The sequence below is a fragment of the Annulohypoxylon maeteangense genome (assembly GCF_022496945.1).
Source record: "Annulohypoxylon maeteangense strain CBS 123835 unplaced genomic scaffold GGS22scaffold_31, whole genome shotgun sequence".
NCBI lineage: Eukaryota > Fungi > Ascomycota > Sordariomycetes > Xylariales > Hypoxylaceae > Annulohypoxylon > Annulohypoxylon maeteangense.
The window spans coordinates 85518-111485 of record NW_025953278.1 but is presented as its reverse complement, the minus strand read 5'-3'; the positions used below and the strand labels follow the sequence as shown (position 1 = coordinate 111485).

The window sequence follows — 25968 nt, the reverse complement described above, 5'->3', positions numbered from 1 at the left end:
TATATTCAAGCTGTGTTTCGAAGCTGTGTTGGCCGAATAAGGGAAAGTTAATATAGCCGTAGTCTGTATGTAGAAATATTGGCTGATAGTATACAAGCAACACTAACCATGACGGGTAGGGGCATATATGATTGCGGGTACGATGTTGAATGATATCTTTGACCTAGATGATCAGAAAATTTCTATGGTACCCGCTTGGACGTATGATTGTATCATCACCAAGATTACATACTTGGGATTAATTAAGTTGTAGAATCCAGTCGCCCTCTGGCAGCAAGCTTGAATACCTTGCACGTGGCTTCCAATATCCACATGGACAGATGGATACCTAGGATGCTACCTACTCTATTGTCAAAACCCAAGCCATAGAACTCGCCAACTCGCCTGACTACATGTAGGTACCTAGTACTTGACAAATAAAATAGGCCTCAAGATGGCAGTCACTAATTCGATAACATGTCCTAAATTATGGATCACCATGATGTTATCAATCTCGAATTGTTGAAACAAAGCAAGAAAATCCCGGGTTTTTGGGAAGAAAAAAACTTGGTAAACTGACTTCAGTTCTCTGCAAGGGCTAAAAGTTGAGACTAAGGTGATTACTGCATATGGACAGCTGGACATGCCAATCCAGTAATTTTATTGGCCAGTAATTTCTAGCGCGATGTAACCTGCTGTAGATTACCTGCTATGAATGCCGCTAGTCGAAGAGCCCGCGTGGTCCTAGCTGATCCTACTGCTTCGATCGTATTGCTAGAAATAGTTTAAAGCTTGTAAATAGTAATTTTCTAGCGTAGCTGGAGGGTTTAGATAACATTTTCGTAACGAGTATTATAATTTCGAATGCTGCATTAGAAATTAGAATTAAACTAGCGAAAATTTATGTCTTGCTTGAATGTGATGTTGAAAATGCAAGGAACAGTTGGAGCTCTCTTTACAGTACCTAATAGTACCAGGTAATTAGGTACCTAGTAGTAGGCAGGTAGGTAGGTATTTACCACTGATGTCATAATCTTAACAGCCAATAGTATAAAAATCTCCGCTACCTGATCCATGCTTCCGATCTTGCCCCGCATGAGCTGTTCAACTTCTCCACTCTTCCACTCCAACTCGAAAAAAAATATCTTGAAGCGTTCCTGGTCTAAGAACAAATCAACAAACCAGCTGTCTAGATATTTTGTAAGCGAGGCAGTCTACTTCCAGGTTTCATGCATCGCCAACCCACCGCCATCGTCGATACCGTTGTTGATATCATAATGTTTACAATTCCAATAAGATCAGTACTGTCATCCTATCGAATGAGATCGTAACCGATAACGGGTATGCCTTACATGGATTTAGTGATTTTAGAGAAAAAGCAAAAGTACCTACCTGCCTACCTAAATAAGCGGAGGGATACGGCTCTATTGACTGTTGAGAGACCATAGTTTGATGCCATCCATCCCGATTTGTGCTACTCGAGTCTCCAACCACCCGTACCTGCTGCAGCTGCCATCCATGATAGCCAGTCTTGGAGGTTACTAACCTGATCGTTAACCCGGGAACAGTTTCCGTCTACGAGGTGAGTGGATCACCGGGACTTGCAGAAGAATCCACACCTAGCTTCTCACCGTCTTGTTTCGATCTTCAATACATCTCGAACGCGCGGGGTTGGCTGGGTACCTACCTAAACACCAAATTCACCAAGGACGACGCACTAGCTTTTAATCCTCTACTCGTCTCCGATTTTCGTAACGGATGACCTTATTAAATAGGTACCTATTTAGGTAAATGCATCGATTTCAGCTTCCTATTCACTTCATTAGGTATGTTCAAATCTTCTACATGGGAAGTGAAGCGGCCGAGAATCTTCGTTGGGAAGAAAACAACCTCGCCAAGTGAAACATCTTATTTGCATCACTGTTACGTGTGACTATTGGTGGCAACCGCAAAATGCTCCTCCTTCGCTACTTGCAAACCACCGCAAGCCTGTCTAATTCGAGCAAGCTGATGTCGTAAAGAGATGGCCACAGTACCAACCTACCTTTCTTGGGGTGAAAATTCGAAAATTCTGGCCCGCCCTATTACGTAGACGACAGATACACTAGTTGTGTCCTGCTTTCAGTCCCGCGAACGCCCAGGCATATCATTGGCTCCACCACCGTCATCGAACGGAGTAACAGCCATCCTCCATCCTCTTCTGCCGCTCATGTTTCACCGAGCGTCGCCTGCGGTGTACTTTGGAGAGCTACCTCTACATACAGGTGTTCAATCCATTTCAGATAGAAGAGTCACGAGAGTAGCTGGAAATGGCAAGGTGAATTATGTACGACGACCCCGACCTTTTCTTATGCGATGTCTCACCGATTCAGTAGGACGCGTGTTTGACTTGGGCACTGTAAATTTACGATTTGGTCGGAAGTCCGGCAAGAACTTCACCCTTGATCTTGTCGAAAGTCTACTACCTCCTAAATATTCTCGCTTGGTAGGTACCTATATAGGAAATAACCCGAGTGACTTTGGTTTGCCTCTGAAGTGTCAAGGACAACGTTGGGCTACCTACCTACTTACAGGAAGCATCACTTTTGAAAGGGTTAAACGCCTATCAGGCAGGTATATACCTAGGTAGGTACTTACAGTTTGTTGGCCTTTGTTTAAGGCAGTTAGGCACCTAATAAATACCTAGTTGAGTGGCCTTACCTACTTTTGAATTGTAAATTTCATATTGAGCGCTGTTTCTTTATTTGTAAATATCTAACATCATTCATTCTCAATAGGCACCTACCTAGGTAGGTAGATACTCATCTGCGAGGATATTAGACTTACCTTAGGAAATTTTATTAGGTAGTGAAGACGATTCAATTGTTATGGTTCTTCACGCCAGCGATGGTCGAAAGAAACTCATTATCATATTTTTATTGATTTAATCCTATAAGAAAAAGGGTCAAGCATAAACCACCGTTAGATGCGCATTTTGGCATCTCATGATTACGCGAGGGACAACGGACTAGAAACCGTTGCGAAGTATCGTACAATGTCCATACAAAGCCCATTTGCTTGACTCGATACCATGCTCCATGAACCCAACCATTATACAATCATCTCGATGCGTAGCATTTATCGTTTTGCTTCTTCACAAGGCCCAGGCAATGCACCAGGCAGGCTGGGTCTGAAGCATCCTTGCTTCCATTATGTCCATCATCAGCTACGTATCATCATCACTTCATCTCGTCGGGTCCTTTAACCGCTGCACATAACACACGATTCAGGGTTCTCGATGCTGCCTATTTAGTTATTAGCTTGGGCGACTCCAAGGGGTAGCATTTCACTTCAACTTACAAGCTAGGACGGCATCAGCGTAGATGTCATACTCACGCTCTTTGCTCTTATCCTCCTTGTCTTCATCCTGGCCGGTCTTTTGGCCATCAATAGCTGGCTCAGGAAGCTCCTCTTCCTTGACCTTCTCAGAGGGTTCCGTAGCTAAAGCCTTGGGACTCTCGCCCTCGTCGACGTCGGCCTTGAAGGGTGCAGCCTTGTTCGGCGAAGCTGCTGGCCGGGTTACCGAGACAGGGGGCGGAGTAGTGCTAGGCGTCGGGATCCCGTTAAGACCTGAGGCGGCAAGGCTGTTGTTCGAATCCTCCCGCTTGGCATACGCAGGCCTAGCTAGGCTTGTGGAGGCGGAAGAGTTGTAGTTTCCAGGGGGGGCTCGCTTCTTTAGCCCACCCGACTTAGCCGCGTTCGAATCCGCAACCTTGAGAGCTTCTTGGTCTACGGTGAATTGAATGGGCGCGGCAGCAGCTTGGGTACGGAGATAGTACATGCCAGTTTTCAGGCCAAGTTTCCAACCAGTGAAATGCATACTGGTGATCTTACCCATGGTAGGTTCTCTCATGTGAATGTTGAGCGATTGGGATTGATCGATGAAAGCACCACGATCAGCAGCCATCTGGACAACAGTTCGCTGGGAGATCTCCCATACGGTCTTGTAAAGAGACTTGATATCTGCGGGGATGTTGGGGATGTTCTGAATTGAACCGCCCTCGGCAATAATACGGTTCTTCATTCCATCAGACCAGAGGCCCATGTCGACAAGGTCCTTCAGCAGCCAGGGGTTGACGACCTGGAACTCGCCAGCAAGGACACGACGAGAATAGATGTTCGAGGTGTAAGGTTCGAAGCACTCATTGTTACCTAGAATCTGGGAGGTGCTAGCCGTTGGCATAGGTGCCATCAACAAGCTGTTACGTATACCGGTCTGCTTGATTTTCTCCTTGAGACCGGCCCAGTCCCAGAGATCTGAGGGAGTGACGTTCCACATGTCATATTGGAGGATACCTTGTGAGACGGGGGAGCCTTCGTAGGTAGAGTAAGGACCTTCGACCTTAGCAATATCAGAAGATGCAGTCAAAGCAGCGTGGTACATGGTCTCGAAGATCTGCTTGTTTAACTGCCTGGCTTCTGGCGACTCGAAAGGCATACGTAGCGCTAAGAACGTATCGGCAAGACCCTGAACACCAAGACCGATGGGTCGGTGTCGCATATTACTGTTGCGGGCCTCCGGAACAGGGTAAAAATTGACGTCGATGATTCTGTTCAAGTTGTGAACGACCACCTGGACAACCTCATGGAGCTTCTGAAAGTCATAGTTGCCCTCGTTATAGTCAACGAATGACGGCAGAGAAAGCGATGCCAAGTTGCAGACCGCCACCTCGTCGGGAGCCGAGTACTCTACAATCTCGGTACACAGGTTGGAGCTACGGATCGTACCCAGGTTCTTTTGGTTACTCTTGCGGTTGCAGTGATCCTTGTAGAGCATGAAGGGATTACCAGTCTCCGTCTGAGCCTCGAGGATGGCGTACCACAGCTTCTGAGCCTTAATCTTCTGGCGACCACGGCCCTCTGCCTCGTATTTCTCGTATAGGGCCTCAAACTCGTCACCGTAAACATCTGCCAGGCCAGGGCACTCGTTGGGGCACATGAGGGTCCATTCACCGTTCTTCTCAACACGTTTCATGAAAAGGTCAGGAATCCAGAGAGCCAAGAAGAGGTCACGAGCACGGACTTCTTCCTTGCCGTGGTTCTTGCGAAGGTCAAGGAACTCGAAAACATCTGAATGCCAAGGCTCGAGGTAGATGGCAAAAGCACCAGGCCTCTTGTTACCACCCTGGTCAACGTATCTTGCAGTGTTATTGAAGACACGAAGCATGGGTACAATTCCGTTCGAGGTGCCGTTAGTGCCAGCAATGTATGAGCCAGTGGCACGGATACGATGGATGTTGAGACCGATACCGCCAGCCATCTTGGAGATCATAGCGCAGGTCTTGAGGGTGTCGTAGATACCCTCGATACTGTCGTCCTTCATATCAACGAGGAAGCAGGACGATAGCTGTGCTTGAGGCGTTCCGGCATTGAAAAGGGTAGGCGAGGCATGTGTGAAGTATTTACTCGACATCAGGTTATAAGTTTGAATAACCTTCTCTATATCGTCACCCCAGATACCAACCGCCACACGCATGATCATATGCTGCGGCCGCTCAACGATCTTCTCATTGAGCTTGAGTAGGTATGATCGCTCCAAAGTCTTGAAGCCAAAGTATTGGTAGTTGAAGTCCCTATCGTAAACAATGGCAGAGTCAAAATCCTCCTTGTGTCTCATGACGCACTCATACGTCTCTTGGGAGATCATAGGAGAGGCCTTCCTGTTCTTTGGGTTGACATAGTGGTAGAGATCACTGATGACGGAAGACCATTGTTTTTTGGTCTGTTTGTGTAGGTTCGAAACTGCAATACGAGCGGCGAGGATAGCATAGTCCGGGTGGGTAACAGTCATGTATGCGGCGGTCTCGGCTGCCTGTAGGATAATTGGTTAGAAGGCGATTATGTTAAAAAACGCAATTAAAATCAGTCCTAAGGAAACTCACGAGATCGTCGAGCTGGACTGTAGTGACACCCCCATAGACACCAGAGATAACTTTCTGGGTAATGGCAACTGGGTCGACATGATCTGTGTCTAGACCGTAACAGAGCCTAGAGACACGAGCTGTGATCTTGTCGAATTGAACACGCTCTTGACGTCCATCTATATACGTCTAAGTAGATGTTCCAGGCGAATCAAAGTGTCAGAGATACATACCACGCTTCTTGACATACATCGTAAAGTTTGGGGCACTCAAGACCCAAAAGGCGGTAAAAAAGAGGCGATTAAGAACTGAAGTGCAATGAAGCAAGGTTCAGTTAACTGGAATAATTAATTCGAAGCCACAAGTGTCTGTATGCAAGTAACATGCAGATCTAATCTCAAGTATGATGCGATGTAGTGGCCCGTTCCCAATGTTGAGATCGTGGTTGATGAACAAAAGATGTTTAGAAGGAAGAGACTTGAGCACGGTGGATTCTTATGTAGAAACGCGTTCCTGCTAAATTAATAATTAGTGGCGCGTCTCTGAGCCAACTTAGCGCGTAAAGAAAAAACAGTGGACGGAGGACGGCCAGGAACGGATCCCTCTCGGAACAATACAACAATGTTGTTAAGCAATGAGTGGACCTTCCTAGGTTGTCGCCAGCTGAAATCACTTGAAAAATTAATCAGCAAGTGTTGTGTTCATAGATGTGCCCTTGCTAAACCGTAGTTGCCCGTGCTACAAAACCACTTAACACGCTAAGGGCGACGCGGATTGGCGGGGTCTTGTTATAAACGAGGCCGATGACGGAGATGCGAAACTGATTGCTCAATTTAAAGTCTTGTATCTTTTTATTCTACGAAAACCCCTTGTTATTTTGACATGACATTGAATAAGTAAATGTTCTCTCTGGCGGCTTCCGTATTATGACATTTTGTTGAATGTTTCTCGTTTTAACATATTTTGGTTTAAGTGCTTGCATGTGATGGGTATTTAAACCCCTGTTCATGCGTTTTGCCCCGCACAAAATGGAGTTCGCGTTATGCTTGATAAGTATTTTAAGTATTTCTGTATGCAATTGATCGAGCTGTGGACTAGAGTAAATAATATTGAACTTCAAGTCATAGAGCCATTCTTGGTAAATTCCATTAGCAATACCATGAAATTCAGTTTCATACCTCAATTAGTTTAAATACTCGAATTCATGAAATTGCATCGTTGCGTTTATCAATCTTATATGTCGCGTCTGTGTAACATGGATACCTAACCCCCTGTTAACCACCCCACGAAAGCACGTGTAAAAAAAAACTAAGCTTAATTGACAGCCTGGAAATATTTTGGTACATCTGAGATGTACCTTTGATAATCTCATCAACTTAACCCTCTTTGAGGCTGATTCTTAAAGGTGACTCACCAAGTTCTATTGATGTGGATTTCAATAATGAATGTCATTGGGTCGAAATAATTGAGGTAGACTCATTATGCTGAAAGATCATATATAAACCCCCAAGAAATTAGGTCTCCTTGAGAGATACCTGATTTTTGATGCTTATACGGAACTCACTTGTCGCTCAGCTTACACGCTATAGCGTAAAGAGTTTATCCATTATAAAACGATCTCACGAAGTTTTCTCCTCTTCAGTATCAAATATGACTACCGATTTACCAACTTCTACTCCAGCAAGTGAGATAGCTTATAAACCGCGGTACATTGATGTAAGTCATGGTGATGGTGATGGGTTTCATAATTATAAGTTTTGATGCTGTTCATTATGAAATATGAGTTTCATTGTCACTCTTATTTCCTCAGACTACTATATATGTCTTATTCATATTTTTTAAAACTATTTTCTCAACCCATTCGCTAATATTTCATCTTAGATAGGCATCAATTTAGCAGACCCAATATTTAGGGGTCAGTATCATGGTACTCAACGGCATCCAGACGACCTAAGCGCCGTCGTCTCGAGAGCCCGTGAAGTCGGCTGTCACAAGCTCATCATCACCGGCTCTGATTTCACCAGTTCTCGACATGCTCTCGAGATAGCTAGGGAATATGGTAAGTCATATATGAACTACCACACTCCACATCTTACCTGACCAAGCTGACCGAGCCCAAGCCGGCACCGTATATACGACCGCCGGCATACACCCCTGCTCCAGCTCCATATTCAGCACAACCCATTCGCATGTAGATACCAATGGACATACCATGCCCTGCGACGCGGACCCCTCGCAGCCCATCTCCGAAGACCACGAGCCCGACATGGCCCGCACCTCATCAATCATCTCAGAGCTACGGGCGCTCATCGACGGAGCGCGGAGTCGTAGCACGGGGCCGAGTCCCCTCGTCGCCTTCGGTGAGATCGGGCTCGACTACGACCGTCTGCACTACTGCTCCCGTAAAATCCAACTACACTCTTTCGCCGCGCAACTGGACCTCGCAGCTTCGCTACAGCCCCAACTCCCGCTATTCCTTCACTCACGCGCCGCGCATGCAGATTTCGTGCAACTCTTAAAAGATAAATTCGGCACGCGACTCGAGAGGCTCGAGCGTGGGGCCGTGGTCCACAGTTTCACAGGGACGGCGGAGGAGATGCGAGAGCTGATGGATTTGGGACTGTATATCGGGACTAACGGGTGTAGTTTCAAAACGGCCGAGAACTGTGCTGTGGTGAAGGAGATTCATCTTGACCGGTTGATGTTAGAGACTGATGGTCCGTGGTGCGAGGTTAGGCCTAGTCATGAGGGTTGGAAGTACTTGATAGAACCGCCGAAGCTATTAGAAGCGGCAGGGGCAGGGGTGGATGTAAATACGAAGGGTGCGGAGGTTGTTGCTAATGGAACCCCATCGGAGCTGGCAAAGCAACAACCGGTGAAGCCCAAGCAACAGTCTAAAAAGCCGCCAAAGAAGAAGGAATCGGAGGTACCAGAGCGCTGGAAGGTTGTCAAGAAAGAGAAGTGGGTCGAAGGCGCGATGGTCAAGAGCCGCAACGAGCCGTGCATGATTGAGCGGGTAGGTAAGATCGTCGCCGGCATCAAGGGAGTCACCGTGGAGGAGGTATGCGAGGCTGCTTGGCGGAACACGACAAAGGTGTTTCCAGTAGACGGATAGAGATTATCAAGTACCTAGACAAGAGCATAGCCCGAGACGAAAATAAAATAGATAGACTCCTTACCTACCTATGGAAGAACAATTTCCATTCTCCTTTGTATGAGTTTGATTGCAAACACTTGATTGGGGTATATAAACCTATTCGACTATACCCCCTTCCCCATGTGATGTAGAAAACGCCGGACACCATGCATGCTACTTGCACTAATAGCTTTCGTTGACCATGAGAAACCACCCTCCAAATGGATATTATACACGAGACTTAATTATACCCCGGATCCTTTAAAGCCTCTTATCCTACCGTGTCGTACGGCACCAATTGTGACCCCTTCCTCACCCGTTAACCACCCGGGCATCCTCTCGCCGTCCACGATGCCCGCTTCGACCAATTGGCGTACCCCAGCAAAGACATGTGAGCCATGAAGCGATATCCTGACTTGCGGAGTCCAGCCTCGATCACCTTCCTTGCCTCCTCTTTCGCGTCTACCATCATCACCATCCTCCAAGTCTTGCGAGATACTCATATCAAGCATACTCTGCCTCCCTTTAGCCTTACGTCTCGCGACCACCGCCGTATCATCCTCACCCTCATCTTCCTCCTCACTGACCACATCAGCCGGAAATGGATCCTCAATCAACACATCCAACCTTTCAACCCCCTTCCCATCATCAACCCTCGCCGCATTCCCAAATCTAGCCAACGCAGCAACCCTCGCGCGTTTAGCCTGCTTCTCATCCTCCTCCTCCCTCAAATCACCCACCCTTCTCCGTTTCGTCCCTCTCTCCTCCTCAACTTCAACTCCCGACGCATCCGATAATGGCGGCGTAGGAAGCAGCGTCTGCAACGGGCTATCTGCTTTGATATCTGCCGTCGCCGTCCCCGCATATACTCCCCAGCCGGCAGCCGCCGCGTTCGTGCGTCCTGCACCCTTGTGCACCAGCATCGCGGCTAGATTCTTCGTCGCCAGGTTCGTCGACTTCAGGGCATAGCGCTCGCGCGGCCGAGACAGAGCCTTCGGTATCCCCTCAACGACGAGCGCACGTAGACTCTTCGCCTCGCCTGCCGCGGAGCCCGCCGCGCCGCTAGCGCCGGAGGCTGATTTCGTAATGTAGATATGCGGCGAGGCGTCTGGGAACGCGACGTATATCGTGCGCGAGGCATCGAAGCTGGTTGTGGAATTGCCATTGCCTGTACTGTTAGGCCGGCCGCGATGGCGCGTGGATACAGCTAGGTCTGTGTTATATGGGGAGTCGATGACGAAGATGCGCAGTAGCAGGAGTGGCATGCCCTTCGGGCGATCGAAGTTATAGTGCGCCTTAACATCGGGAAGAACCTCGCCCTGCAGATTCTGTAGGAAGGTTGAAGGGTGGAAGCGCGGGACAGCGAGGGACTCCTTGTCGGGCTTCTCCGGCCCTTCGGCGTCGTCCTCGTGGCCGGGTGTCTTGAGAAGCTGGATTCGGTATGCGGTCCACTTGAGGCTTCCGGGGTGGTCGTACAGGTACTGCAGGTCGGCCATGGCGAGCTGGTAGAGACTGAGCCCGTAGCGCCAGTCTCCCTCGAGGATACGATCGACTACCTCGCGACGACCGCCTTTGCGCGCTTGCATGGACTCGTATAGGTCTCGGAGTTCGGGGAGCGAGTGCACGGGTGGGTAGAAATCATCTTCGTCTTCGTCCTCGGGAACATCTGGTCGGAGGAGAAGTGGTGGACATAGAGATTGGTTTCGTTCGTCTAACCAGTCTAGGACAAGGGATAGGAGGGATGGTCGTGAGAGGCGATTGAGGGCTTTGATTACGGTGTTGTTCGCAGGGTCGACTCTTAGGGATGAAGATAGGCGAGCTGTCGTTGGTAACGACAATCGCGCCATGACTACGCGTGTGGCTTTGAGTTTTCGCCTCCTTGTTCCCTTTATCAAAGGTTGCGATTGTAGATTAGAAGTGTGGTGTATAGCTCTAAATGATTGTATTGGTCGGAAATTGAAGTGGGACACGCGACGCGTTCAAGGTTTTCGGAGGTATTTCGTATCACCAAATAGGAATACACAGAACCATCTTTTGGTTATACTCGCCTAATTGATCCTGTAATTATTATTGACATGATTATAATGAGGTTATAATCTCAAAAAATAATCTTGATTGAAAATGTTGGGCATCCGAGTTTCTATGTTTCTATCATGACTACAAAGTTTAGACTTTTACCATTCAAAATCAATTTTAGCTCCCATCTCCCAGGTGGCAGCCAATTGGCCGATTACATCATCATTCAATATCGATAAGCCTTCCTGTATCCACCGTGGAGTTTGCCCACGTGGGCAAGAATATTCTGCAAAAACGCCAGAAGGTCAAGAAAGACAATTTATTAAAGACTTCGTCTCGGCCGACTCCTATAATATAGGAATTCTGTTAATATACCTACCTGTATACATACCTAACAGGTACTGTACCATACGAACTTAAGGATTTCAACTTCCAATTAAGGAAACCCGTCCACTTCATCCGCGGCAAAGCGTCGGTGGTACGGGATTATGTACTTATCGGAAAGATGCCGAAGACCCGAGCGTTTCCAATGTACATGTCTATGTGACTTCGCAACCTTGGAACTTGAAGAAGGCGCACACGCCGAATATTAACCCCACGTCTTTCACGTTACCCGATAACAGGATTGGTATAGTACGGGAATCATACAAGGGTTGTACTTGAGCCTTGGAGAGAAATCGCGGGATGGATGCATTCGGTTTTCCTGGGACCAATGACCTAGAGCGTAACACAGCATAGCAAGCAACACATGCATCCATCGCTTTGTGACATGTAGGTCGGTCCCTGAAAGGTAAGTTAGATCGTCCTGATCGTTCGGCTTCGAAAATTCTACGAATATCTGGAATACATACATAATCTATGCACTGAGTTAAGGTTAGATAGAGCCGAACCATTATTGGTGCAAGGTATTCAATATTATTGTCGCTACATATATACAATACACCGAGGTCCGCTTAAGTATCTAGAATGTATAATCTTTGTTTCGATAGAAGGAACACAGACAACGGAAAGTAGTTACAATTGACGTCAAGATCAAGATCATATTCAGATCACTCCATCATAGAACTGTCGATCCTGACTCGCCACCGGATTAGGGTAAGGCAGCGACGCAACCCCAACTTCAATCGGTTGAGTATGGCAAGAAATACATAATTACTTGATAATATCGTGAAATAAAAATTATCTGATACCTATAACGCAGAAACTAAACGATTAGTTTGATGGCCTTGGCACCTATTAGTTCTCTTCCCCTCATTGGGTTGAAACGTGATTTCTAAGCAGGAGAGTATTACCCATGGTCAACGATAATTAGAAGGGGGTCATCTCCAACCGCGCACCAACATTGCAGCTAGCCATGCCAGCCATGCCAGCCATGCATCTCCGCTGTTAAGATGGTAAGATGGTAAGATAGACTAAGATGGAGTGGCACTAACACATACATACAGTACGAACGCAACGAGATGAACGGGAATGCTGTCGGGAAGTAGGTCCCGCCAATATGGTCGACCTCTTCCATGTATTTAATAAAAGAACACATGCAAGAAAGGCTATAATACATAGGATAGTCAGGGTCCGAACAGTTCCAGACAGAACTGATAGTGGGGGTTTTAGTATAAATACACGCGGTCGATGTGGGCGATGTGGGAAGTCTAGAGAATCTGGTTAATTCTGATTGGCCAGAACTGATTTTCTTGACTAATAGCCCACCCGTTTAAAGCCGCCGCGGGCGATATACTCGGTTTGGTATGCGATGTACTGTACATGTGTACATTTATATGTACACATGCACCCGTACCATTCAATTGATGGAACCATCTGTCATCTCATGTGCTGCAACTTCCAAGGGTTCGAATCAGATAATAATAATCAATCCATACTCCTTCCTAAACCTTCGTCTTCTCCAACACTCATCAGTAATTGATACTTTGACGAAGTAAGTTCGCCGAGATACTACGTTTAAAAGGTGTATGGTATTGAGTAAGATTATACGAAGCCTCTAAGGTTAGGAAAGAGGGGCTAGAGGGGCTCCTGGCAGCCTGGGTTTCTTTTCTACTTTTTTTTTCTCTTTGGATTTTCCCTAAAACGTCAACCGAGCGTCAGCACCTGGGCAAAGGACCCATAAAGCCATCGGTCAAAATCGGCCGTATCTGGCGGCGACTACTTAGCACGACTACTTAGTACGACACAAACTTGGCTTTTGTCCGCCCATCTTTCGACCCACCTTCAACTTTGTACCACTTTTTGTATTTGGTAAATTCTACCATCTCGCCATTATTCTTCTAGTCAATTTCTTCTCTATTACATACATCACAAACCTGTCATTAGCAAATTCGAATCAACAAAGATCACGAATCTGATCTAATCGTCATCTACCAACCATATACAACCATATCGAAATTGTCAGTAAGAGGCTTGCATATATCAGATCTACCGAATCGAGTTTACAACGTATCTATCTATCTCCAAAGTCTCCGAGAGGCCAACGGAAGAAGCGTCATAGGAAAGATGCCACCCAGTTATTCTGGCCGGCGCGGCCAAGCCGTGAATGTATCGCAGTTATTACAGGACCTCAACAGGGTTCCGGAGCAGCCTCAGGTGTCGGAGGAAAACTTACGAAGTCTCGACGAGGAACTTGCTATGTTCACAAACACCAATTTTATCGACTGGGATGCAAATGAGAGTCAGCAACAGCAGCATCGACAACCGCAGGAAGGGGCCCCAAGTGTCATAGAGACGCAGGTGTCGACATCACCCACAGAAGAAGAATCTATGGGAGGAGAATTAGCGGGATTCGACTTCAATCTACCAGGTTAGTAGATATTTTATGGCTGTTGTGTCATTTTTGGTGGTTGTTTTTTTTGTCTTTTTTTGTCTTTTTTTGCTGCTTTTGATTGCTTTACTACTTTCATTGCCTATTCAATGCGCCAAAGCCAAATGTCAAAATACCACCAAAATCAATTGACAGTGGTATGTCTTCCCCGCATTACTCATTGCGATGCGGCGTTGCACAATTGCACAATGGCGTGCCGTGTGTGCGGTTTTCGAAGGGTCTTTTTTTCAGCAGCCTCGCTCAGCAGTTCGTGCCTGGTTGGCACTGGCCGACGCTTGCCTCCAATAGCCAGATAGCCTATGGTCTGTGTGTGGTCTGGAGGCGGCGCCTTGCCTGCAACATCCAAGGCAGCGGAAGATTGGATTGGAGATGGGGACCCGCATCCCACCAAGCGGAGGTCTTCACCTTATCACAGGCTCGCTCTATGTGGCCCTCATCAATCCTGCCCCACTAAGCTTTTGTCTACGCTCGACCGTTGATTGGTGCGGGCTGCACCATGTTGCATTTGGATTGCAGCGATCGGTGGGTTTAGGTGCCTGCTGCTGTGCTCGCGAAAGAGTACCCTGCGATTGCGCAATCGAGCTATGGTGCACTATGGTGCAATATCCCGTGATCTTTCGTGATCTGGGGAGGACCCTTTTCGAGATGAAGAGAGAACCCAGTCCATCAAGCCCTGCTGTCGAGAGTTCGCAACATGGCTTGATCTTATACCCTTCTACCGACACTAAGTCGTCATCGATGATGTGTAGCACCTCAGTTATTTTTTGTTATTCCTACGTTTTGCATTTGTCAATTGGGACACCGTTTTTAACCTCGCGTTATGTCTTCAGGCGATTTCAACGGTTTTGATTTTCACCCTTATTCTACGCCAAATGTCTCGGGTTTCTCAGACAATTTGGGGAACTTGCAACCTATCCAGCCATCTCCAACTTTTCCCCCAAATGGCTCGGCTTCAAGCACCTACGGCCAGTCATTGCCGCAGACGGGGGACAAGCGAAAATCCGCTGACCCTGTCGTACCTCCTCGACGACAACTCTCTTTCGAGGACCAATCTCGGTTAGCCGCGGAAGAGGATAAGCGGAGGCGAAACACGGCCGCCAGCGCAAGATTCCGCGTCAAGAAGAAGGCTCGCGAGCAAGCACTCGAGAAGCGCGAGAAGGAGCTCAGCGATAAAGTCGGCTCTTTGGAAGGTCGCATCCAAACTCTAGAGACAGAGAACAAGTGGCTAAGGGAACTCGTCATGGAGAAGACCGGCGGAAACGAGAACATCGTCTCCACATTATTAGAGAAGCGTAATGAGAAGAAGGCACCCAGCGCAAAGGAATCGGAAAGCGATGCGAAGAAAGAAGCCGAGAAAGCTTCGTAACATACACGGCATACCGAGATACCTTCCATTGCTTGAAATATTCACGATGGCGTTAAGGGGTTATCATTATGGACTATGCGCCATTGGTGGGGGGGCTACGACTTTGGGGATATATCATATCTGATTTTGAGAGCAATTTTTGATGAGGCTTACGGGTCTAATAAACGATTTACGGGTAATGCCCCGGCTATGGTGTAAAAGCTTATCTGAAATCTCTCTGCTTGGTATCTTGATGCTGCTGCGACGTGATACTTTTAGATTATTGCTGAATGTGTCGTCCTGCTCTCGGGTATGACAGTCGATATGGGCGAGAGCCTATAAAGCTCAATCATACAATTTATGAATACATTTTCTTGGCGCCTCACCGGCATTTGCTCAGAACCCCAGGAAATCTTAGTTGCCTATCTCCGGCTTTGGTGTTAACATCCCGACAGATCCGCCACTAATCACAGGCCATGGGCTCTTGACCTTGCCATACCTAGTAATTGCTTGCTTACAAATACAAAACGTATACTACATAGGTAGATTTAGGCTTAGTGTTGGTCTTTGACCTGTCTATCAGTAAATCCGATTCTTAAGGTCCACAGCTACACGGAAATGTCTTTAAATACCTAGGTAGGTAGCGAAATACACATTTGCGGTCAAAGAGGATTACAAATTGGATATGCAACGGCTGAGCGGTACCGTTCAAATGTTAAATGCGGTCTGGCGTTTATCAATTGATGTATGTGCTGGTCCATTATTTGTAGAGGTAAGTAGGTAGGTATAGTACATACTGTATGTGCGTCCCGTATGACATGTACAGCTCCTATTGTATGACTGACTCTGTGTATACATATGTAAATCATCAAAATCGCAACTTTTTCACCCTATGACAGTCAATAACTCGTCTCAAATGCCACACCATACATGATATAAGGTGGGTTGTAGACATGGATAGGCAGGTCTCATCTCCTATTCCCCGGGCTGACTAGAAGCTTGGGTCTGGGCCTTCGCCTTTAGGGCGTCGAGGCGTTGCTTATTCCGTCGGCCCAAAATTCGAAGCGTGTTCTGCCGCTCAATCTCGGCCATTTCACCCCAGTTCGAGATACGACTCATGGTGCCGTCCTCGTTGACGATCAGGGGACCCACTGTGATGTGTTAACATGGTCGCTTGGTGCATATTCCCGACTCGATTCGAAGAGAAGGTTCAATTGGATATTCGTAGGTAGGTAAGAAAAGAATGGATATGGAGTGGGAGAAAGGGGAGGAGGCTCCGACTTACGGTGGTCCAGCTTGACGCCTTCGCCGCCGACGAGCAGCTGCGTCGTGTCACCGGTGTGGTCCGGTTCCGGGAGCGGCAAGGGCGTCTTCTGAGACGCAGCTCCATTTTGCACGCTCTCGCTTTTTGGTGTTTGTGTTGATGCTGCCACTTGTGAGTTGGCGCTAGTGTTTGGGTTTATTGCCGATGACATGGCTCTTCGTGATAGTGGGTGGATTGATGGTCGGTAGAGTTGATGTGTGGTGCTACCCAGGATTCTGAGGGGTGTTCGTTGGAAAATAATTCTTACCATTTAGTTGTTTCAAATGGTTTCTAGTATTTGATTGAATTTATTTTATCTAATTCCTCTCATGAGTCTCTGGAAGTTATACTGAGAATTTCAATAATATTCAAAGTTTCTCTAGGGGTCTCAGTTGATGGATCTAGATATTTCATAGAAGGTTCCAGTTAGCTCGCTAGCCAAGCCACACAGACCACCTACAACTGCCATAATTACCAGCAAAATGGGAACGGACCGTCCATTTTATTCATCGTCGTGAAAATGTAAAATATTGGAAATGACGAGATATCTTTGTCAAGTTCTGTTCAGGTAAAAATTGGAGTTGTTTGTATTACATTTAATATTGTCGCACTGATGAAGTCGCCTTTTCCGCAATTTAACAATTCCATGAGACTGAACATTCCCATTCGCTACCGCGTCCATGTACCAAGAAGTCGACGTCTGTCATAACGTTCGAAGCTTTATCAACCAAAATTCGCGGTCAACATTGACTTTACTATTGAGAAGACTACTCCCCTCTATAAATGGATCTATGTAGGAAATACATAGGTACCTAGCCACTCATTGCACACATGGAAAGGGCTTAGGAAAGTTATGTTGTGAACGCTAAGTCATTTTCATAAACTGGCAACAACTAACCAGGAATTGAATGTAAGCTTTGGGAGTTGCAGTTGGCTGAATTTTCGTCTCTCTAGACTAAGACTGATGTCGACTATGGATTTTAAACATTCACATGTATCTCTTCTCTCTCACGTTGTAATATACCAGGTACGGTAATTAATCACTCGTTTGAATATCAAACATCCCACCAACTTTATACATTCTTGGTAATATTTCTTTCGTTATTCAAGTCTATTTGATACTTACCTAGTAGGTACCTACCTATACAGCTATACTCACTTGCCGAAATGGGTACCGTCCAGTCTTCGGCCAAAAATGCCTTGCTTGCAAGCAAGGCATTCCGCGACCTGAACGAACAAATCAAAATTCTTATGACACGCCTGAGCTCTCGGCCTGGATACCCCGTTGAGGATCCCACCAAGGCTTACTAGGAAGAAGACCCTCCTTTCCCAAATCTCGTCAACCTCCGAATGGTACCTCCGTCGAACCGGACTGAAATGATCATTATAGGAAGCGGCATCACCGCTGCAGCTGTTGCTTGGTCGTACCTGGAAGAGTGCAGACGCTCAAACGCTTGGCACAGTATCATCGTCCTAGAATCCCGCGATCTTTGCGGTGGCGCCTCATCACGCAACGGCGGGCATATGAAGATCATTCCTCACGAACAATTCAGCGAACTGCGGAGATCTCATGGGGAAGAGCGAGCCGCCGCGATTATCAGATTTCAGCTATCTCACATCAAAAGGATGATGGAATTATGCGACGCCAGGGGATGGGATATGGCCGAGTGCCGCAAGGTTGTTACTGTTGACTATTTCCTCACAGATGAAGAACGTGAAGAAGCTTTCGCCAAAGTGGAAATAGTCCAGAAATACATACCAGAGCTAGAGTATACAAAATTTAGCGCGCAAGAAGCTCGGAAGGTAAGAACCACACTTCACGACATATTTTTGTGTCTCGTAAGAAAAGGATGAATATTGATGGGCGCTGATATTATTACAGAAATTTCATGTCAACAAACATGTTAAAGGCGCTCTATCGTATGTCGCCGGGGTAATACATCCCTACAGATTCACAACCTGCGTATGGGACGAACTTCTTCGGAAGTATAAGTACTATCTTTTCATCAAGACTCACACAACCGTCTTAAATGTCGTGGCACCGAAGGGCCGACCCTATGCATTTCAAGTCATCGTTGATCAGATAGAAAGCCGCACATTTGAATGCAATCATGTCGTACATGCTACGAATGCTTTCGCAACTCAGTTCGTACCAGGCCTGCGAGGCAAATTAACAGGCATCCCCGGAACGGTGTCTATGATGAAACCAGGCAAACTCTTCAATGAATCAGACCATATGGAATCATGGTCCATTTTCTACGGCCATGCGCACGATTATGCTGTTCAACGACCAGCGGTCGATGGAGTACAGGGAGATGTCATCTTGGGCGGAGGTTTCTCACGATCCGAAGGCCAAGGTGCCAGCATGCTTGGTGTATGGAATGACAGCCGGTTGGAGCCCCTGCCACTCGCACACCTTCGAGGAATTTTGCCTACAATCTTTCGGTGTCCATAGGCAGGGGGCTGGGAGACCCTGATGCAATGGTCCGGCATCATGGCACTCACGGGAGATAAACTTCCCTTCGTCGGTAGGCTGCATCCTGACCTCACTGGGCGCAGGCCCGCTGTCAGCGAGATGATGCATCCAAATCACAGACCTGGAGAGTGGATATGTGCTGGCTACAATGGCGACGGCTTAATGTTGGCCTGGCTTTGCGGTATTGCACTGGGCATCATGGTCGCAGAACGCGAGCACGTCGACCGGCCGAAGATTGCGGGAAGACCCGAAGGACCTCTTCGGTCATGGTTTCCCCCCGAATTCCTGCCAACTGGGAAGAGAGTCCGAAAGACGACCTTCAAAAACCTCGGCCGTCGCTTTTTCTGGGCGCTCCTGTCAAAACGCTATGTCGAACCATACCCCGATAACGACAGCTTAGACTCCTCAATTTACGACGAGCCCATCTTGCCTATGTTCGGGTAAGCACCACAATGGGGCCAGTTTCTATGGGTATGGTAGCGATAGTCTTTTAATCAAGATAGGTACATTGAAAAGGTTATGGGGTTGAACCGTATATAGATAGGTATATAGCGTAGTGTAGTTGGAAATAGAAAATAAACAGCGGAATTTTGCTTGTATACCCACGAGCTTTTGTCAAGTATCTAGGTACCTATCTATTATGTTGGATTAAATTTAACTAAGAAAAGAAAGGAGGGGAAATGCAAAGAGCCCAGCTGGAATTTTACTGACCATTTGTTACCACTTCAACCTCCTCATGGCTAAAGGATCTTGTACTAGTCAAGAGCTGGGGTGGCTGCTGTACTTTTTAATCTAAGTCTTAGTTGAGGGCGGCGGGTGGTGACGAGGTGGTGAGTTGTGGGTGTCGGGTGTCGGATGTAGTACGCGCGGCTGCTGTATGGTGTCTACTAGGTAGGTAGGTAGGTAGGTACCTACCTACTGTCTCAAATTCCCTACCTCTTATCATACGGGTCAGGTCGTAGGTACAACGTTGTTGAATAACCCCTAATGTATTTCCGGAATATTCGCCTCAAGTTGACGTATGAGTGAAGAAGATTGAGGGATTGTAGCTAGGTAGGTATGTTTCTATCAATTTCTTCTTGGTATGAGAGATGTCCATAATGGTAGTACTGAGCTACAAAATTCCAAGCAATATGTACAAGAATTCGAAGATAAAACGGGATAACCCCTAAAAGTCTCGGAAGCTTCCTAGGCCATAACAGCCGCGGCATTCTTCTCCGCCTGAGCGACCTCGAAAGCATGGACAAGAGCCGGGTACCAGACATCCGCCATCTTGGTATCTCCAGCCTTGTTAGGGTGCACACCATCTCGGAGGTCGCTGGTTGCGCTGAAGCCATTGTACTGGTCGACAACCCAGATGGGTGACTCAGTCTTGTTGAGCCCTTCGGCCCAGGTGACGATGGCCTTGTTCAGGTTCTGGATCTGAGTATTGTAGCTGCCAAGTCCCATGGGGATGATTTGAGCCACCTGGTTTTCGCCGGTTTAGCTAGAAATCCTTATGGGCCAAAAAGAAAAGAAAAGAGATGCAGGTCTAAGACATAGAGGTTACACGGGAGAAATAGGAGGATAAGCCACCCATCTACCAGCTGGTGTCGCCTAACATCCCACTTGGCGACATGCATGCCAAGATTCTGGAAATTAATGGGGCTTAGGGGCGGCTTACGATGATCTTCATGCTAGGGTTGCTGTCTCTCATAACGCCTACCAGCGTCGTAAAAGCTGTAATGATATCAGGCACCTGCTTGTTCTGCTGTACGATGTCGTTGGTTCCGAGATGCATCGTGATAACATCAGCCGGGTTCGTCTGGAGCCAGCCAACTAGTTGCTTTCTATTAGCAATATCAATGGCCAAGAAACCGGAGTGGCCCTCGTTATCGCGGTCGTATGTGGTATCTCCGCAGTTGTTTTCCGTCTTGCCGGATCCAACCCAGTTGACAGATCCCCATTCGGTAGGCTTCAATTTTTCCCAGAGCATAGCTCTCCAGCAAATAATCTCTGTCTAACATATTGTAATATGTATTATTAGTATCTTAACATGTGACTCCGCAGTATCTTGCTTATCAGAAAACATATCACTAACTGCCACGGTGTTAGCTATGAGTGTTTTATAAATGTTTGAAGGTTCCAGCTAGGGAGCTTAAGGGGTAATTTTCAACACATATTCTTACATACCAATACTATCCCCGAAGGGCTTCATGAGTAGTCAGCTTCAGTATTCTCGAATTTAAATACCTAGTTCATAAAGCGACTTACCATATACCGCAGAGTAGTATTCTGAGCGACAGCAGCGCCTAGAAGAGTGACAAGAGGGAGAAAGTTGCTGCAAAGCATTGTGCTTGCTGTAGAGGAAGATTTAGATGGAAAATTAGAAGCTTGAGTTGAGACTAAGGATCCTTTCTCAATGATGTGATATTCTCAGCCCAGCTTTTATAATTATCAACTCCGCTTCTCCTGTGGTTGTGGATTGGTGGCTTGGTAACTATGGTGAAAGGATTACCTGCGCGCCGTATGTTCTACACATGCTCCCACCGTGGAAACGGCTAAATAAATGGGCTGCATTCACTATACAACAAAATAAATAGATATGCCTAAATTGACCGCTACTGCGAGTACACCGAATAGCATACTACCTTGCGGAGTCGATCATTCCGAGCTTATGGGGTATCTGGGGGCTATGGAGGGCTCTTAGAAAGTTTCCTTTCAGCCGGGTCCATTGCCACATGGTTTCCACGTGGAATAGAGTCCTCGACACCCTGATTATTTAGGAAACTGGTTGGTCAAATTTGTAGATCTGAGAAACAGGATGCCATTCAGAAGCGGGATTGACAATTCAATCTATCCGTCTGCAACCGTGGTGGAGTTTCAACCCCTTGATTCGTCAATTCGAGGGCTTTCCCATATTGAATCTTACCAAGAATAGTATCCCACGTGTTTTCTTCGATATAATGTTCCCGAGACAAAGCTAATTTCAGGGGGTATGAATAGATCCTGGGCCGTGATAGGGTACTCTGACGTATCCGCCTAGAAATAAGTTGGTACGCCCATATAGAAGGTACCGGAACTATTAATTTGAGTGTGGGCTACATGTACGTATTCGAATATTCCAGTACAATTCCTAATACAGTCAAAACTATACGCTCGAGGACGACCTATCGTAGGTAGATACTAGGTAGGTAGGTAAAAGATTAGTGTACCGTATACTAAACCCAGAAACAGGTAGGTTACCTACCTGTCATTATCTAGGTAGCAATATGATTTATTTAGATAAATATCTACCTACAATATGGGTTTCATTCCATTTCAAGCTACATACTAGGTAGGTATACACTCATATAGGTCTACTACCTATACTACTATGCTAGATGCAACCCCCTTTTCAATCCTAACCAAGGCAAGTCTACTGCAGTCATTATAGCTACCTACCTATCTATAGATGATACATTTCTTATTAGGCTAGATATTCACTTACAATGTTGCAGTTATCACCTATGTAGTATACGGGTTGCAGACCGTTGCATTATCGATGTTAGGAATGCCATGAAATTTAGAAATCACAACCTAATATTTGCTCAAGGTCATTTAGTTTCATTCAACCGGCATATTTGGGTTTCTTTTGAGGAAAGATCGATGATGTCTCGCTTCATAAATTAGATGTTATACCGGCGAAGTAATACGAGCTATGCAGATACCTACCTAGGTAGATATTATGGGTTGTTCCCTGCTACCCACGTGGCTACTGTAATATTACAACTTAGGTATCTCTATACGAACCCATCGGTACCGAAATTAGTAATCCATCTCATTGCTGGACTCTTATAGTATACGATCATATTATTCTAGACCAATTAGCGTTTATGCTTGGAACTCCACGACTAAATTAAATTAAATGACACCATGAGAGGAGAAGATAATGAGCCATGGGGGGAGGGCAATGGAGTTTAGTCCTATCAAGGGTTCATGGTATATATAGTATACCCTCATAAGGCAACGGGTATGGAGTCCTACGAGGGAGCCACAGGGCACAAAGACAACCAACCATGTTTCCGGCTTTGTTTCCGAGGTTAATAAGACCAATGAACAATATGACCGAGCCAGTCCGAGCCAGTACGAGCAACATCGTGTGTAATACGAGTGTCTTATCAGAGAGATTAATACGACTTCCTAGAATATACCTACTGTGAATATATACAATATCCACCCCTCATATAAGATACCTGCAGGAGGTGGCCGTACCACACCTCCCTAGCTACCAAACTTCCGAACTACGAAAAGGGGCGCATACTGTAGGACGTTCCCAACTAGGAACACGGAGATCTTCTGTGGCCTAGTACCTAGCTAGCACGAGGAAACATCCTCTTGGGGGTACGTAGGCGGATCACCACCATTATAAATCAAGAAGCCAGAAAATACGTACGTTGGCTAATTATGCTTAATATACTGCCGACCACCAGCAACCAGTTAAGGCATATTTCCATGTTGTGCCTAGTGATAGCGAGGCCTAGGCATAATTTACTTATAGTCAAGTAGATGTTGGCACTTTGTAATTAATCTACGGGGATGCTCACTTGAGGTTCTAGATGGACTATGTGAATAGGCATCATGCCCCCTCCCCTATTGTTGATACCACCTAATACTCATGACCATTTTTCAATCGACAACAACCCCCGTTTCCCTGGAAAGGAACTTAGTCTGACGGTCCCTTCGGTTAATGGAATTTCTTGTCTTCTTGCTGCCTTAGTAGGAAGAAAGCTAATTAGAAGCTCTGGCTATCTAGATATGCAATTTATGTGGATGCTAAATGGGTGCATATGTTTGACCCCCAGGCAGTAAATTCGTACAACTTGAAAATGCCTGGTCATCCGGCATATATAGTATCTACCAAAATAAGGGTTCAGGGACACACATACGTACTAGGTACCTATGTAGGTAAGTGGTTTGACCTGTTCTACACTGTCGTTTTATCATGTGTGTATGATCCTAATATACTATGATTTGACTTGGTACTAGGTACCTAGGTACCTTGTAGTTATGTTGAGAACTGTAGCCAGGTATGTACTAGGTAAATAGATGTTCATGATATATCAATAGTCTAAAAATACCTAACGAGCATCGATGATACTTTTATCATGATCTTTCATACATTTTCGGTCCTTCCGTCCTCCCTACTACGTTCGGGCGGTTGGCGTAAAAAGCATGAGCGTGTGACGATTGCTGTAGACGTGACACGACATGAGGCTAAGCGGCACGACTGGACGCCACCAAGCCATATCACAAAACCCCCAGAACCGGCGAAATTCATACTGACAGAAGGATGAATAAGCATAAAACTGCGGCTCTCAAGTACCAACCAGAAAGATGCGTCGCCCACCATTGTCCAATATGCACATCGTGATGGGCTGATGAACCTACAGCCTACTCACCTCTTATACCTGATCTCTAGACTCTCCAACGCTTGCATACTAAAAAGAGAACCGATAGTCAAATGATCATGTACTAGGTAGGCAGGTAAGTACGCAGCATTCGGTGTATGTACACATTCCGTACTCTTTGCGCACATCGGCATTGCATATGCAACGATGACAGCACGTCTGGATAACAGTGGACGAAGCGGGGTGTTCCGGGATAGGTACCTACCTAGTATGTAGGACCTAGGACCTAGGTACTAGATAGTCTCCATTATTCGTCACCAAAAGCAAACGATGAACGGGGAGCGCACCGAATGAGTGAGTGATGACTCAGAATTCTCTTTCCAGTTCTCGCCGTGCTCTGCAGCACTACAGTTTGGATGTGTAAGCGTAGAGGTAACATTTACTCCTATTCTCAGTTTGCCGATTGACATATGTAAGCAAATATTTAATAGGTATCACACGAACGATGTTAGACCGAGACAGAGTAATCACAGCCCTAAATATGTGGGTGGTACCATGAATCCGGGCAGATAGAAACACCAATTGCGTACCGAAACCACGCAGAGTGGGTGGGCGAGAGTGAGGCTACAAGTGCTTACAGATGCTAATTGTGTCTCCTCATGCTTCCGCCATTCCTCTCCGCCCCAACTCGAACATGTATGTAAGATGGATAACACATACACATGCACGTTTGATATATCGAATGGTAGGCAATGACGTTATAAATTTGTGTCCGGAGCCTCTTCTCGAAATAGGTTTCATGAAGAGTGCGGCTAATGCTAGCTGAAAACGGTTCAGCATCCGGTTTGTACGCATCTTTATAGGTAACCTCATATCTCATCTCATGCCTTTATAAGCACCCCTATTCTTCAAGCTGGGACTTTGAATACCCAATCCGAAAACCAGATGCAATTACACATACGACAAATTGAACAATACCTAGGAATACAGAATGAATCCACCATCCCATAGCCAGACGCCCCGGAGACCACCGTCCTCTGGCACATCCAGGCAAAAAAGCAACCCACAAACACCAAAACCCGGCAAGACCATACCAGCGCCGGCGCCGAAGCTAAGTACCCAAAGAGGAAGAAATCCAAGCAGCTACAACACCATACCCCAACACCAGCATCACGCCCGACCGTTAGAACCCGCCTCAATCCTAAGCAACCCGCGACTACGGCAAGTAACCGGCATGCACCCGCGCAAAGCGTGCTGGTGGAATGGGATGCACTTGCCGAAAGACGAATTGATCCGGTTGCAATGGGCCATGACACTACCGGACGTCTACCCCGCCAAGCGGCCGAAGGGCAACTTCTAAACCGGTATTGACGGGATCGCAAATCAAAGGAGAAGGAAGGGCCGGCGTTAAATAATCACTGCTCAATTCTTTCGTCATTATCATCACACTATCCACTGTCCATTATCTTATCCCTATACACCAACCGTGCAATCGGGTATCTCAACATGGCAGCAAACCAATGCCGGGGGGAGGTGCGGGGGCTTGCCGGAGGGGGAAGAAGGAACTATATACAAAGAACTTCGTAAAAAGGAGTGCCGAAGGGATGAAGATGA

The 25968-nt window shown here is 46.6% G+C and overlaps 8 protein-coding genes across 8 annotated transcripts; 4 read left to right on the top strand and 4 right to left on the bottom strand.

The window, feature by feature from the left end:
* Positions 1-2880: 2880 nt before the first annotated feature.
* On the bottom strand, positions 2881-6570 carry GGS22DRAFT_175906 (ribonucleoside-diphosphate reductase large chain). Its single transcript, XM_047963331.1, has 4 exons — positions 6113-6570; positions 5901-6058; positions 3319-5830; positions 2881-3263 (listed from the first exon to the last, which is right to left on the bottom strand). Exons 1-4 carry the CDS (start codon positions 6129-6131, stop codon positions 3220-3222), a joined length of 2733 nt encoding a protein of 910 aa, XP_047813948.1. The 5' UTR covers positions 6132-6570; the 3' UTR covers positions 2881-3219.
* A 959-nt stretch (positions 6571-7529) lies between these two features.
* On the top strand, positions 7530-8994 carry GGS22DRAFT_193587 (uncharacterized protein; the record flags this gene model as incomplete). The annotated part of the gene is made up of 3 exons (XM_047965403.1): positions 7530-7595; positions 7761-7938; positions 8000-8994. The coding sequence occupies 3 exons, from the start codon at positions 7530-7532 to the stop codon at positions 8992-8994; spliced, it is 1239 nt and encodes a 412-aa protein (XP_047813947.1).
* Positions 8995-9060: 66 nt separating this feature from the next.
* Positions 9061-11147, bottom strand: GGS22DRAFT_175904 (CHL4-domain-containing protein). Its single transcript, XM_047963330.1, has one exon. The coding sequence runs from the start codon at positions 10860-10862 to the stop codon at positions 9261-9263; it is 1602 nt and encodes a 533-aa protein (XP_047813946.1). The 5' UTR covers positions 10863-11147; the 3' UTR covers positions 9061-9260.
* A 1677-nt stretch (positions 11148-12824) lies between these two features.
* Positions 12825-15585, top strand: GGS22DRAFT_175899 (uncharacterized protein). Its single transcript, XM_047963329.1, has 2 exons — positions 12825-13840; positions 14692-15585. The coding sequence occupies exons 1-2, from the start codon at positions 13537-13539 to the stop codon at positions 15225-15227; spliced, it is 840 nt and encodes a 279-aa protein (XP_047813945.1). The 5' UTR covers positions 12825-13536; the 3' UTR covers positions 15228-15585.
* A 370-nt stretch (positions 15586-15955) lies between these two features.
* GGS22DRAFT_99903 (uncharacterized protein) lies at positions 15956-16859 on the bottom strand. Its single transcript, XM_047968646.1, has 2 exons — positions 16492-16859; positions 15956-16357 (listed from the first exon to the last, which is right to left on the bottom strand). Exons 1-2 carry the CDS (start codon positions 16778-16780, stop codon positions 16182-16184), a joined length of 465 nt encoding a protein of 154 aa, XP_047813944.1. The 5' UTR covers positions 16781-16859; the 3' UTR covers positions 15956-16181.
* A 1000-nt stretch (positions 16860-17859) lies between these two features.
* GGS22DRAFT_193583 (DAO-domain-containing protein) lies at positions 17860-19429 on the top strand (the record flags this gene model as incomplete). The annotated part of the gene is made up of 3 exons (XM_047965402.1): positions 17860-18312; positions 18392-18883; positions 18965-19429. 3 exons carry the CDS (start codon positions 17860-17862, stop codon positions 19427-19429), a joined length of 1410 nt encoding a protein of 469 aa, XP_047813943.1.
* Positions 19430-19777: 348 nt separating this feature from the next.
* On the bottom strand, positions 19778-21316 carry GGS22DRAFT_193582 (carbohydrate esterase family 3 protein; the record flags this gene model as incomplete). Its single annotated transcript, XM_047965401.1, has 5 exons — positions 19778-19858; positions 20186-20452; positions 20649-20980; positions 21158-21176; positions 21239-21316. The coding sequence occupies 5 exons, from the start codon at positions 21314-21316 to the stop codon at positions 19778-19780; spliced, it is 777 nt and encodes a 258-aa protein (XP_047813942.1).
* Positions 21317-25056: 3740 nt separating this feature from the next.
* Positions 25057-25875, top strand: GGS22DRAFT_99870 (uncharacterized protein). Its single transcript, XM_047968645.1, has one exon. It carries the CDS (start codon positions 25346-25348, stop codon positions 25712-25714), a length of 369 nt encoding a protein of 122 aa, XP_047813941.1. The 5' UTR covers positions 25057-25345; the 3' UTR covers positions 25715-25875.
* The last annotated feature ends 93 nt before the right edge of the window (positions 25876-25968 follow it).